This window comes from Phocoena sinus, chromosome X (assembly GCF_008692025.1).
Source record: "Phocoena sinus isolate mPhoSin1 chromosome X, mPhoSin1.pri, whole genome shotgun sequence".
NCBI classification, from domain to species: domain Eukaryota; kingdom Metazoa; phylum Chordata; class Mammalia; order Artiodactyla; family Phocoenidae; genus Phocoena; species Phocoena sinus.
In genome coordinates, this window is record NC_045784.1 from 21,044,771 (window position 1) to 21,059,730 (window position 14,960).

A 14,960-nucleotide genomic window follows, 5' to 3' on the forward strand; every position below is an offset into this window, starting at 1 on the left:
CAACCCAGATGTCCATCGACAGATGAATGGATAAAGGAGATGTGGTACGTATCTACAATGGAATATTACTCAGCCATCAAAAAGAATGAAATAATGCCATTTGCGGCAACACGGATGGACCTGGAGATTATCAAACTGAGTGAAGTAAGACAAAGACAAATATCATATCGCTTATGTGCAGAATCTTAAAAAAATGATACAAATGAACTTATTTACAAAAGAGAAATAGACTCACAGACTTAGAGAATGAACTGTGGTTACCAGGGGGAGGGATAGATTGGGAGACTGAGATTGACATATACACACTGCTATATTTAAAATAATCAGCAAGGACCTACTGTACAGCACAGGGAACTCTACTCAATATTCTGGAATAACCTAAACGGGAAAAGAACTTGAAAAAGAATAGATACATGTATATGCATAACTGAATCACTCTGCTGTACACTTGAAACTAACAACATTGTTAATCAACTGTACTCCAACACAAAATTAAAATTTTGAAGAGAATCTGCTTTATGCTTGCACTTCTGTTGTCAACTGAAATGATGTGTTGGCAATTGAGATCTTTCTGTCTAATATGATAATGGTCACTCAGTCAGAGACATCAGGCATGAGACAGCATGATGGACAGAGCCTAGGGACGAGGGTGCTGGGTCCTCCGTTTGTACACTCGGGCAAGTCACTGAAGCCTCAGGAGGCAAGTTACTTAACCTCAGCCTCTGAAGCTGAGAAATGAGGTGGCTGCACAAGATGACCTCGGCCTCATCTGTGCCGCTTCCCTCTCCCTCACTCCTTACGTCCAATCAGTTTCCTTCTACTCACCAATCTACTTCCTAAATGTCTCCCTGGTTCACCCACTTCTCTCCATCCTCCATCTAAACCAATCTAACCCCACCTTGTTCAAAGATTACAGCAAGAGCCTCAAAACCGGTCTCCAGGGATGTCGCTTTTCTGTCCCCTCAATCTGCTCTCCACGTAGCAAGAGCCGCAGAGCAGTCTTTCAAAATATAAGTCAGATACCTGCTCAACATCCCTCATTGGCTTTCTACTGTCCTTTGTATTTGGATTCAAATCCTTAACTTGACTCTGAGGCTTCCCTCTTCCCTGTGCTTCTCTCCAGTCTCATCTCAGACCCGCGTTCCCCCTTCACTCCCTAAGCCAAGGCCCCTGTGCTACGCAGATGCAGCGGGCGCTCTTCTCACTGTTTTCTGTGGAGCTGAGCAACAGGCTGGCCCTGCCTTGGCCCAGTGGCCCTGGACTTGAGTGTCCTCCAACGGCTGCCCCCTCCCCTCACTCTGCCACATACACTCCACCTGGTTAACTCCCGGCCATCCAATGGGGTTCACCTTTAGCATCACTTCCTCAAGGAAATCTCTCAAACCCCAGACTGGGTCTTCCTGCTTATAATTCTCGCCCATGGTCCACTGCTCTCTTCCTTCAAATATTCCCAGATAGCTTGTTCCATAACTGCCTTTTCCACCTATCAGCTGCCTGAGGGAAGGAAGCGCTCCTGCCTTCTTCTCGTCTGTATCCTCAGCACTGGGTGACAGGCAGGCACCAGGAATATTTGTTGAATGAGTGACTAGACGAACACCGATGTCTACTGAAGTGCCTTTCCAAATCCAGTTCTGTCTGATGCTATGGACAGTGGTGAATTTGCCAGCCTTCTAGCCCCAACCAGGGCGTCCCTTTGGAGCTTTCCTTCGCCACCATCTGCACATCGACAGTATCAGCAGCAGGGTGGCCCCGCTGTCACAGACAAAGCATCCAGTTTCTAATATACTGTGGCTCAGAGAGCAGAGCTGGGGTTGGCCCCGAGGTCAGAAACTTCTCTTAGCACCTTCTAAGAAAGCGGACTCAAATAGAAAACTAAGTAGAAGGTAGAGGGTGCCGACATATAAAGGCATGGATATAAGTAGCACCCAACTGTGCACGGGGCTCTAGTGGGCAAAGATCCCTGAGAGGTCCCAAGCCAGGGGGCCTGAGACAGCATCCTCACCTTGGTGAGGGCAGCAGGGAGCTTCCTGGTGAGGAGGATATCCCGTCTTTCAGTAGGCAGGCATTTCACTCACAACCGCTGCCGGCTGAAATGTTAAGGAGATTCTCTAGCCACTAACTGATTTTAGCAAGTCACTCAGACACTGGTGACGTGAGCTCACCGTTTCTTTGAAGCCACAGGGTGAAGTCTCTGTGGCTGAGTAACCGAAAGTTGGGGCTGGGGAGAGATTTGCTTTGGCTGGTTGGGAGGTAGGTCCCTGAAAGAAGCCAAGCCCTCTGCTGACATAATGAGGCACGGAGCTTCCTCCAAATCCTAATTATTGCTCTGCTAAAAATATTCAGTAATAAGCATGATCAAAGAACCTTTCTCATCATGCTTTTCAGAACTGCGGCATTTGGTTATGGAACTATTTTAAGAAGCAGGAAAGCACATGTTAATGAAGGAAACTTTCAACAGTAGTAGAGGCGATATTCGAATGATGATGAGCAATGTGGACCTTACAGTCTACTTCATTTAAGCTCCATCTTTTCATCCAGCTTTGCTGGAGAATTTTGACATGTAGTTCTGACAAGCAGAGCAGAGGGCTGTAAAGTTTAATTCATGCCCTCGATATCTCTGGCTTCACATAAAGTGATTTTTGACTTTCAGAATGAACCTCGATTAGAGGATAAAAGCCAAATGTGGCTGCTGACGCCATTTCTGAGCACCTTGCTTCCACGACGAACGCTCTGGCCTTCTCTACCTGGGCCCCAAACAGATTTCTACCGTGGCTCTCCCTTGGTGAGGAATCAGCAGAGTAGATCAGTGGACCACAGGAAAGGGTCCTCGTGCCCACGTAAAGGCACATGTAAGTCTTATGCCTGTGCTCCGAGAGCAAGTAAAATGCCACCTGACTATTCAACTTGGAGGTGGGAATTGTGGTGGATTAAAGATGGGCACGATTCCTGTCCCTTGGAATGTGAGCTGGCCTTCGTGACGTGCTTATAACAAATAGACTGTGGCATAAGTGATGCTGGGTGGCTTCCAAGGCTAGAACCGGTGTCAACCCCAACCGAGCTCCCTGTCAACAGCCAGCACCCACTGCCTGCCACTTAAGTGCGCCATCAGGGACCTCCAGCCCAACTGGGCCAGTGTCTGACTACAACCGTTTCAGAGACCCTGAGCGAGGACCACCCAGTCAAGCCCTTACTGGAATCCTGTTCCACAAAACCATGAGCAAAATGAAGTGGCTCTTTTTCTTGGCCATGCCGTGCAGCAGGCAGGATCTTAGTTCCCTGACCAGGGATTGAACCCGTGCCCCCTGCATTGGGGGCATGGAGTCTTAACCACTGGACCGCCAGGGAAGTCCCTAAAGTGGCTCTTTTAAGTCACTAACTACAGCAATAATTTGTTATGCAACAATCGGCTGATCAGTTGCTTAGAGTTACCAAAATATTGGACCTGTTTCTACACCCAACAACTAGAACTTGAGGTTTTCCTGATTCCTCAAATCAGGAAAGCAACTTTCTCTTAGCTCACTAGAGGCCATTCACCCAGAAATAAAACCACCAGTAAATGCCTGTCGCTGCTCCACAAGGCAGTCGAAGAACTGTCACCCCAGGACATGCTGACTCAATTAAACCTGGGAGTAACCCCTGGGGGAATTCTGGGTGAACCAGAATCCCTGACCCGGAGTCATGCTACTCTAAGTGAGCTTTACGAACCTACAGTAGCTAACACCCTGGGAGCTCATCAGAAATGGGGATCTTAGGTCCCACCAGACCTACCAAACCCAAATCTGCGCCTGAACAAGATCTTGCAGGGATCTGTAGACACACTGACACTTGACAAGCACTTGTGCGTACCAGGCCCTTCATGACAACTTTCGGAAAGGAGCAGCTTGCTCACAGCTCAGATCTTACGAAGACTTAAAAAGGTAACACTCGCCCCATGCCATAACCCATCACTGAGTTACTGACGCATCAGTCAGTTTAGCCCCCTCCTCCCTCCTCTCCAACCCACCAAAGCCCACCTCGCCATGTTTCCTAGCAGCCTTCCAAGTCTACAGCGTATGGGGTTTCCTTTCTTGGAACTCCTTACAGACAAGACTGGTATCTGAGACTGTCAGGCCTCCCGTTCTAATTACCCAATGTTCCTGACCACCAAGGGAGCCCTTTCTAAGAGAACAGTACAGACCTGACCTGCTCAGGGTAGCATGGAGTTCCCCCAGCTGGCCCCAAAAGGATGTGAACCAACAAAAAAACTCCATTAGGGAGACTGAGTACGTTCTACATAGCAGAATACATTTCTGATATATTATCCAATGTCATTTTCATTTCCGGGGATGATGTCTGTCCTGAAGCCCTCTTCCCACTGATGCTGAGACCTCCATCACCTCGGGGGAAAGCAGATGCAGCTGAGGACACAGGAGACTGTGTTCAGCTTTTGACTTCTCAAACAAGCTCTTCTGAAGGCTCATTTCCAAAAGAATAGTTATGAAAGGTAAGGCTTTCACTTGAAAGAGCCAGGCTTTGAGGACTGCAGAAAGGGTTTTCTAAATGCCAGGAGTGTCCCTTTGATGATCAAGAGCCAGAGGCTGAGTGGCCTGAGGGTACAGAATGTTGAACTGTAGGCCCTGGAGTGGGGAAAGATGAAATTAACACAGGGGCCGTTTCCTGCCCTCGGGGAAGAAGAAAGCCCCTCCTGAGGTTGAGGGAAAAGCCCAGAGAGGGATCAGAAGCAAGAGAATATAAGCAAGTCCCCTGTCTTGCCCTGACTCAGGTTCAAACCCCGGGGGGCAGAGGCAAGTAAGAAACCCCCTTAGGAAGCCCAGAGCAGAGGGGCTGGCACCCTGTTTACCTCGAGGAACTTTGGGAGGAAATGGTCCCACAGAGGCCCCGTGCCAACATGGCAAGCAGGTCAGACAGGGCCTAATGTGGCTCCCTCCCACCGCCCTCCAGTAACTGTGGGGGACATCTTTGACGTTCCTGGGGACCCTCTCAAGGAACACTGATGGTAGCTGGGACTTGAGATCAGTGTGACTGCTGGGTGGCACACTTGTAATGTGGGGAGGGGGGTAGCGAGGTAGAGGCTGTGGCAGAGACAGGCCAAAGAGGGCCGTGGCTGGGGAACAGATGGACGCGGCGGCCATGGGGATCTGGTAGCCAGGGATGATGGCTGAGCAGGTCTCGATACCCCACAACAACAGGTCAGCAGAGCCAGATCCGTACCCCATCCAAGCCAGTACTCAGATCATGCCAGGAGAAAAAGGCCACAGGTTGAGTCCACACGGTCTAAGTGCAAACCTTAAAGAGTCTGAATTACTTCAAGTGTCAAGAGTGGGTTGTTTTTTTTCCTGTCACCTGTGGAAATGGGAGCTCCTAAGTTTGGTTACAGAAATTCCTCTTGCCCCCTACCCAGTTGTCCTTCCCCCGCAAGAGAGCTGTTCCTGGCACCCCCCCGCCTCCGAGTGGCATCTGGCTCCCTGTGACGCACGGAATGAAGCCTAAACCACTCGTCCTGCCAGTTTTTCTCTCCGCCGCCACCTCCACGCGCCCTCTACCACATGAACATTGTCGATTTTCTCCAAACACGCTGCACTTCCTCATATACCCCCACCTTTGGACACACCTCCCGTGCCTGCTATATATAGCAGGCTTCTAATATTTTGGTGTAATTATTTCTATCTGGCTCTGCTCTCTGTCAAGGGTGAGGGCCGTCTTATTCATCTTTGTATCCCATTTTCCCACCAACAATAGCAGGCTTGTGGATGCACTCAGCGGTTCGTGTGTTAACCAACGAGAGTCAAAACCATCCAAAGACGGAATGGGCTGCCTTGGGAGAGAGGAAGCTCCCCCTCGTGGGAGACGTGCAAGCATCAGTTCTACCTGGATCTGGCGGTGATGCCAAAGAGGAGGTAGACGACTGGGTGAGTGACCCTTAGGAGCCCGTTCTACCTTCAGAGTCTGAAGGTCCCTGAATACCAGGAAAAGGCTGTAGCGGCAGCAGGCTGAGGGTGAAGCATGGTGGGACCAATGGGTGGAGTTCCAGTGGCCTCCAGGAAGGGGAAAGATGGCTCTGATGCAAGTACCAGCAATGGGGGCAGCTCAAATATAAAGTGGCGTGTATTCGACTTCTTGAAATCCCTAAGTAAGGCATATGGTAACTCACTAAACTACAGTATCTGTACCGTGCCAGATGATGGCTTAATGTATGTAGGAAAGTATGCATGGATGCACCTACAGTACCTATAGATGACATGTATGGTAGAAAATAAAATAGCAGAAAATAAATTAAGCCATTAAAAATCTACTTCTGCACCTACCTTTAGCTAAAATACCAATTCCAGCCCATCCCTTCCTCAAACTCTTCCTCGCTCCAAGATTCTCAGGCAGCAACAGGCTTATGGGAAGTTTATGGAAGGTGGTCTGATGAAGGAAGATGGATGGAGAAGCTAAGGAATTCACGTTACCGTACTGCCTCCTCAACCTTGGACAGCTCCACTTATAGAGTCAGAAAAACCATATCCGATCCTGTAAGAGGGTAGAAGTAATTACCTTTGCCCCAGCTGTCTTTTTAAGTAATCCAAATGGATATAATCTGGGGAGGCTGGGTATTTTAAAATCCCAGCAATGACTATTCTGATTCCTGGTGATTATTTGAAGCCCTGTGACATTGACGGAAAACCTCAGCTCAGGAAAATGATGAGTATTGGGTAGAGCCGAGACTATTTTTCCATTATACATTTGCCCCAAAGAGCACCTATAATTTGTGAGTTTTTGCCTGTTATAAAGTAGAGCAAAAAAGATGCAAATTCATAGATATAATTTTGAAGATCTTTCAGATCACAGTCTTTTTTTTTTTTTTTGTGGTACGTGGGCCCCTCACTGCTGCGGCCCCTCCTGCCGCAGAGCACAGGCTCCGGACGTGCAGGCTCAGTGGCCACGGCTCACGGGCCCAGCCGCTCCGCGGCACGTGGGATCTTCCCGGACTGGGGCACGAACCCGCATCCCCAGCATCGGCAGGCGGACTCTCAACCACTGCGCCACCAGGGAAGCCCTCACAGTCATTTTTGAAATAAGTCACAGAGTGAGCCCTTCCATCTTTCACTGAGATTTTGTTGGGCTGTGAGGCTAAGATGGTTTGGAGTAATTCAGCACTTGTCATTAGCATCTCCTTCAATAAAGAGGTGTGCAAGGAACTCAGAGGCCAAGATACCAGTGAAAAGCCAACAAATTGGATGAAAGGTCCATATCATTCAGGCCAAAATATCACCCTTACCTCTAAATAATATGAACCATTCCACAAGACAGAAGCGTGTGCCCGAATTATCTGGGTAAATGGCTCCATTCCCCGTGTGTTGGGAAGAGCCCCTGCACACAAAAGGCTTCCATCTTAAGCTGCCTCCCCATCATACTCAATAAAAGCACTCTCTTGTTCAGCCAGCACTTAAGGAGCACCACAAATGTACCAGGGACTGTGCTGGGGATGCAAAGATGGATGAGTTATGGCCGTGGCCTGTGGCACTTCACTCTAGCTAGGGACACACACCCACCCACCCACCCACCCACCCACACACACACACACACACACACACACACACAATCAGGAGAAGGGAGCTGACAAGGAGGTCCATATGCGAAGAGTGTCTGCCTCTGAAGAGGGCGGGGGCTGTGCTGAATCATGCCCCAGGGAGAGGGTGCATGTCTGGGTTCGCTCCTCAGCTGGGCCCTGACCAAGATGCTCAGAGGAAGGGCATTCCAAGCCCAGAGAACAGCTGGAGGAAAGGTATAAAGCGGGGGTGTGTCTGGAAACCAGGACAGATTCTGTGTACCTGGAATGTAGAGCGTGTGTGTGGAAGGCAGAGTACAGAGATGAGGCTGGTGAGACAGGGAGAGAAACCCAGTAACAAAACTCAGGAGCAGGGACTTCCCTGGTGGCCCAGTGGTTAAGACTCTGCACTGCCAATGCAGTGGGCACGGGTTCGATCCCTGGTCAGGGAACTAAGATCTCACATGCCCCATGGGGCGGCCAAAAGATATCAAGAAAAAAAACACACACACACAAAAACCAAAGGTCCCAGAAGTGTCCCAGAAATGGAAGCAAAGACAAGAGTGTCTAAGCAAAGAACACGGTCAGCAGTGTCGTTATGTCCAGAGCGGGGACTGAGCTAAGGCCGCTGGATTGGGTGGTCCAAAGGGCATCTGAGAACTGAGCAAAGATGGGACAGAAGTCAGACTGCAGGTGACTGAGGAATGACAGCTGCCACTAAGAGGAGGACCAAGCAAGGATGTCCGTGAAGGTAGAGGCAGGAGGGAGGGCAGAAGGAAAGATCTGGGTTTATTTGTTTTTGTAAACTTCCACGTAAGCTGGTAAGAAACTACTGGAGAGTGAGAAGCTTGGATCACAATGGGAGGAAGAATAAAAGAAAACATGCTCCAGGGAAGGGAGAAGGTAAGTTCAGATAAGAGGTTAGCCTGAGACAGAAAACATACCCCTCTTCCTCTGGATGCAGCAGAGGAAGCAAGGATGCAAGGACGCAAGGAGTTATGGGTAAATCAGGGCAGGAAGGGGAAAAAGAGGAGGTAAATGTTACCAAGGAGCAACTGAGCATCCCACTGAGGCTAGAAACCACAGATCTTCTATGATGCCCAGGAGCGATTTCCCTGTAGTCAGAGCAGCGTAGGAGTACGAAGAGTACTTGATGAAGGAATTAATTCCGGGGAGCCCACAATGCGAGGAAACCTCCCTCTTTCCAGTCCCCCAGTAAGTCCCTGGGGCCAACCAGACTCTCTGACCTGAAGAGAAATGCCTAGTGACAAATGGGACGACTTCCAAAGCTCACGCACCATGTCTGCCTTCCATGACATCAGTTAACTGTTATCAGGAGGAAACAGGTGGCCGAGGAATGACAGTTGCCACTAATTTTTACTTGACTACCACAAATATTTATCCATTCTTTCTTTCTTTTTATTTTCTTTTTGGCCTCTGCATGTGGTACCTGAGGATATTATTATCATGTGACAGGATGACCTATGGCAGGACTGGACTTGGGAGATGAGGAGTCCAGATCCTTAATTAGCCAGTTATCTGTATTCTTCTGGAAGGAACTTTCTTGGGAACATAGAGTAATTTCATTGTTAATGAGGAAAATGATTGCCCTTTAAACAACAGTGTCCGGGGAGGGGGATAAACTAGGAGTTTGGGATTAGCAGACACACTCCTGTATGTAAAACAGATAAACAACAAGGTCCTACTGTATAGCACAGGGAACTATATTTAATATCTTGTAATAATCTATAATGCAAAAGAATATTAAAAAGAATATATATATGTGTGTGTATATGTGTGTGTGTGTATATAACTGAATCACTTTGCTGTACACCAGAAACTAACACGACACTGTAAATCAATTATACTCCAATTAAAAAAATAAACAGGGTCCTGTGATTTTAGGTCGTGTGATGAACTCTAAAATCGAGCCTGAAACCCAAAGTTGAGTACTTTGGTGCTCAGGTTAATTTCTATATAAATACCTAACTGGTGTCTGTGCCACAGCTGAGCCTTAGCACATGTCAACAGAGGCTTGCAGAGGCTACTTGGGAGACACGTGAAACGCCAGCGCCTTGTACGTATATGCTGCAGGCCCAGGGCAGACGTCTCGTATTAGCCCTGATCACTATGCCGCAGGGGACAGGTGAGCACAGGACGACCCTCACCTGCTTCCTTTATATGCTTGTAAACATCATCAGAGCCAGCAGAGGAGTACGGAATGTCATCGTGGGCCACAAAGTCAATCTGTTGGAGAGAGAGAGGAGAGTGACATCAACACCGGGATGGGGCTGCGTGTCTGCAATTTGAAAATACATATTTTTTTTAGAACAAAGTAGTTGTAATTAAGCAGTTGAAATGAGCAGTTTAGAAGGCAGACTTGAATCCTTGACTGAAAGGTATTTCCAACTGTCTCTGTTTCCACGAGCTGATGGGAACTAGATTGGTTTCTCTGTTTTGCTGGTCCCTCTTTTCTCACCTCTGACAGTAGGTGTTTTTGGCCTTCTGTTCTTCTGCCTCTAAAATCTCTCCTTCAGACAATTCACTCATTCTTCAGATTTTAATCGCCTCTGCTACGAGGAGCCCAAATCCTCATTTCCTGTCCCACTGATGGCAATAGGCCCAGCCTCACATTTAAGACATATTTTATTTTATTTATTTATTTTTTTGTCCGTGCCACGCGGCCTGCAGGATCCTAGTTCCCCAACCAGGGATCGAACCCGTGCCCCCTGCGGTGCAAGCACAGAGTCCTAACCACTGGACCACCAGGGAATTCCCCCACTTAAGTCAGATTTTATATTGTAGAAATGAATTCACGTCTCTCTTCGCGTTTGATTCATACAACCACCTTGTGAGGCAGGTAGGGCAAGTATTACTATTTCAGTTGGGTCATACGGCTGCTGAAATGATAAAACTTGTCAAATTTGCCCAAAGTCACCCTTTTTCTCTTTTGCCGGCCTTGCTGTCACTTTAAAAACCTGTCTGGAATTTTAATTCATCCTGAAAACTGGGGCCCCTTCCAAGGGCACCTCCATTTTCTAAGTTTATTTAGGCTCCAAACACCTTGGAATCAGCCTTTTTTCCCTACTTCCTTCACTCTCCATAGCACATAGGTCACAAGTTCCATTGTGTGTGTGTGTGTGTGTGTGTGTGTACATAAGTGCATACACCCATCACTTCCTCTCCATTGCTTATGCCAAATCCAGGGCCCCATCACCTGGATTATTAATACCAACTTGAACCTGCAGCCTCACTGCAGGCTCTTTCCTCTCCAAGCCATCCCTCTGTCACATGGTGGGGGCACCTCCTTAAACAGAATTTTCTTCTTGTCATCCTTGTGCCTACTGATCTTCACTAGTTCCTTGTTCTCCTTCTCCATCAAGTAAAAACTTCTTGCCTAACTTTCAAAGCCCTTTAACAAGGCTTCACTCCACCTTGAGACGTAGAGTAGCAGTTTAATTTTGCTGGGTATAGATTCCTGCCCCACCACTTACTAGCTATATAACTCATAATTTAGTGGTAAGGATTAAATCAGGATTTCTCAACCTTGCTACTAGTGACATTTTGAACTAGATAATTCTTTATTGGAGGGACTTCCCTGGTGGTGCAGTGGTTAAGAATTCACCTGCTGGGGCTTCCCTGGTGGCGCAGTGGTTGAGAGTCCACCTGACGATACAGGCGACACGGGTTCGTGCCCCGGTCCGGGAATATCCCACATGCCATGGAGCGGCTGGGCCCGTGAACCATGGCCGCTGATCCTGCGCGTCTGGAGCCTGTGCTCCACAGCGGGAGAGGCCACGGCAGTGAGAGGCCCGCGTACCACACACACACAAAAAAAGAATCCACCTGCCAGTGCAGGGGACACGGGCTCGAGCCCTGGTCGGGGAAGATCCCACATGCCACGGAGCAACTAAGCCCGTGCGCCACAACTACTGAGCCTGCGCTCTAGAGCCCGCGAGCCACAACTACTGAGCCTGCACACCACAACTACTGAAGCCCACGCACCTAGAGCCCATGCTCCGCAACAAGAGAAGCCACCTCAACGAGAAACCCGCGCGCCGCAACAAAGAGTAGCCCCCATCACTGCAACTAGAGAAAACCCGCGCACAGCAACGAAGGCCCAACGCAGCCAATAAATAAATAAAGTACATAAATTTACATATAAAAAAATTCTTTGTTGGAGGGGGAGAGTCTGTCCTGTGCATTGTAGGATGCTTAGTAGCACCCCTGTCCTTTACCCACTAGATGCCAGTAGCACCCCTTTAGTTATGATGGCCCAAAATGTTTCCAGGCCCTGTTAAATGTCCCTTGGGGGCAAACTTGCCCCCACTTGAGAATCACTGGATTACATAATATAATTATGCAAAAGTGCTAAAAATAATAACTGGTACACAGCAAGTACTCAATAAATGTTATTATCATCAATTCTATTCTTCGTACTCAAACTTAGTTGTTCCTCGTCTCCAGTGTATGACAACAACAACGTCTCAGGGTAGCCATGAGATTGAATGTGATTCATGTAAGAGCAAAGCACTTAGCACAGGGCTGGGTACATGGAAAGTACTCGATAAATGGCAGCCATCATCAGCATCCCCATAATTCTGCACACAAGCTGAAGATACAATAGATGCTTAGTAAAAATGTGCTAGTGATTGCTGGAAGTAAATCATATTGGAGTTCTTCCTTTTTCTTTTTATTCTTGCTGGGAAATTGTCTGCTCTGCTATTACCCATGCACATTTATCAGTGTTCTCTATTCTCTCCTGCATCGTGAATTTAAAAATAGAAAACTCTTAGAACAGCTTAATCTTATTTTTTTGTACTGCTCATAAAAGGAAAGAAGAGCTCCTAATGTGGGGCTGGTAGGGAGATACAAAGCACATAATTTGATGCAGATCAAAAGGATTTCTTGTGTTTTCAACTAATAAAAATCTTCTATCAGTAGGAGTCTCAGGGTCACAAAATCAGAGATATACAGTTCTTTCCTTAAAGCCTGACCCCTGTCCCTCTGGATAAGATATGTGGTCATTTGTTCCATGAAAAATGATGCCTGTGGAACTCTAAGCATCAATAATAATGATGGTGATAATGATGATGACATTTTTGGAGCTCTTGCTTTGAGCCAGCCAGTGTTCCAAGGGTTTTACTAGATCTCATTAGATCCTCAAAACAGCACCCATTTTCTGGTTTAGGTAAGTGAGTGCGATATGTTGCTCAAGGTCCCACAGTTAAGAAGTTAAGCCACACGTGGACCTGAGTGGTCTAGCTCCAGAGACCACACTGAGGAAGTGGGATGCTGTTGGTCCCCAGATGTGGGCACAGGACAGGTGCTGCATCAAGTGACATCACATGACAGTGCCTGAAGTCACCTCTTTCCAAAATGAGAAGAGTCTTTGGACTTTCTGGGTATAAGCTGGAGAAACAGACGACTCCCTAATTCTGCTACTTAGAGAACGTGGAAGAGTAAGTACCTTGTGTTTTTCCAGAAACTCTGGCGTGAGTGTCCACGGAGCATCTCTGATGACTTCATCCACATAGCGACAGTGTCTCAGCGCTTCGTATCTCTCTGCTTCATTCATCACGGTGAAACCTTTGAATTTGTGGGTGAGGTCATCACTGCAAACTGAAAGAGGCAAATGCGTTAAATGCTGTTAGCTGGCCCAGGCCCTGCTCACAGCCATCCCAATACAGACATGGCTCCTTCGGCAAGACAAAGAACTCAGCCTTGCTAGGTGTGTGACATAATCAAACTCAGGGTTTTTTTTTTACGGGAACGAAGGATCAGGAAGTGAAGCAAGCTGAAATCCCCTGGCAATTGAGAATTTCATATTAGTGTTAATTACAACTGCATTCTCCACTGTGGCTTTTATTAAAATTATTCTCCACGCTACCTAATGTGACTTTCACATCTTCTTATTTCCCTATCTCACCCTTCAGTGAACGTTACTATCCAGAAATAAAATGACCAAATGAACAGACAGAGAAGGCAGAACGAGAAGGACCAAGAGGCCTGAGTTACAGAACGTAAGAACAATCAGTTCCAATTCCTTTAACACATCATTGTACTTAGTAACCCAAGTGTGATTCACGTGCACGCACATGCGCGTGCGTGCACACGCACACGCACACACACGCACTTCTGTTCCCTGGAATGAGGTCCAGTCACTACACATTGGGCCACACGATCAAGAAGAGAAGGTCACGAAATAGAAGATCCGATCTAGCAGAGTTCATCCTTCCCACATGCCATCTTCTCTAGGTCTCGAGTTCCTGAATCCTCAAATGGGGATGGAACTATCCTCCACTATCAGCCTTAGAAAGGATTTTTTGAGGATTTATATAGAAGTGCTTTGAAATAAAGTGAGCAATAAATATTATTCATTATCATATCCAGAATATATTTTTGTTGGCAAAAGCAGCTTTTCTACATGTCAGGAAGAGACGTCACTGTGGCTACAGTCCCTGTTTACCAATATCCCTGTCAGGGTCTTACTGCAGTCAGTCAGACTACCCTGACCACTCCTGAAGATGAGGGTTTTTTTCCTTTAAGGTATTATGTACATACAATAACCTTACAAATGTTAAGTGTACAAGATACGTTTTAAAAACAAAAATACAGGGCTTCCCTGCCAATGCAGGGGACACGGGTTCGAGCCCTGGTCCAGGAAGATCCCACATGCCACAGAGCAACTAAGCCCGTGTGCCACAACTACTGAGCCTGCACTCTAGAGCCCGTGAGCCACAACTACTGAGCCCACGCGCTGCATCTACTGAAGCCCACGCACCTAGAGCCCGTGCTGCGCAACGAGAAGCCACCGCAATGAGAAGCCCGCGCACCACAATGAAGAGTAGCCCTCGCTCACCACAACTAGAGAAAGCCCGCACACAGCAACGAAGACCTAACACAGCCAAAAATAATAAATAAAATAAATTTATAAAAAAACAAAAACACAGTCATTTTGATGGAACCAAATCATGACCCACATCCAGAAACAAACCTGGCCAGAGAGTGAGTACAACCAACGGTTACACCCAGCATCCTCGGAAACCCTCCTACTGCAGCCCTCACACCCTCTGCAACCAACCCGTCAGCGAAACTGCTGGCTCCTTCACAGCGCACCGGAAGCCACGTTCCTCTCACCACCTTCACTGCTCCCTTCCCAGCCCATTCACCATCTCTACCCTGGATTACTACAGTGGCCCCCTAACTGGTCACTGGATTCCAGCCTGCCCCCAACCCCCAGCAGCCTGTTCTCATTGGCCTGAATGATCCCATTAAAACCTGTCAGATTACATCATCCCCAAGATCCGAACCCTTCCCATCTCCCTCAGGGTAAAAGCCAAACTCCTCCAGAAGCCTACAGGCCCCTACAAGATCCACATCTCCCTCAGCCCATTCCTTGCCTCTCTGACTGCATCTCCTATTGTGT

At 47.7% G+C, this 14,960-nt stretch overlaps 1 protein-coding gene and 2 non-coding genes across 3 annotated transcripts in view; 1 reads left to right on the top strand and 2 right to left on the bottom strand.

Moving 5' to 3' along the window:
* PCYT1B (phosphate cytidylyltransferase 1, choline, beta) overlaps window positions 1–14,960 on the bottom strand; it is a 141,925-nt gene that overhangs the window by 43,987 nt on the left and 82,978 nt on the right. The window contains exons 4-5 of the mRNA XM_032619158.1: window positions 13,002–13,153; window positions 9,700–9,778 (exon numbers count right to left, since the gene is read on the bottom strand). Of these exons, the coding sequence (XP_032475049.1) occupies window positions 9,700–9,778; window positions 13,002–13,153 (231 nt within the window). The remainder of the gene's footprint in view (window positions 1–9,699; window positions 9,779–13,001; window positions 13,154–14,960) is intronic.
* On the top strand, window positions 7,911–7,983 carry TRNAG-GCC. The gene has a single exon. It is a non-coding gene; the product is annotated as a tRNA-Gly (tRNA).
* On the bottom strand, window positions 10,231–10,303 carry TRNAA-UGC. The gene has a single exon. It is a non-coding gene; the product is annotated as a tRNA-Ala (tRNA).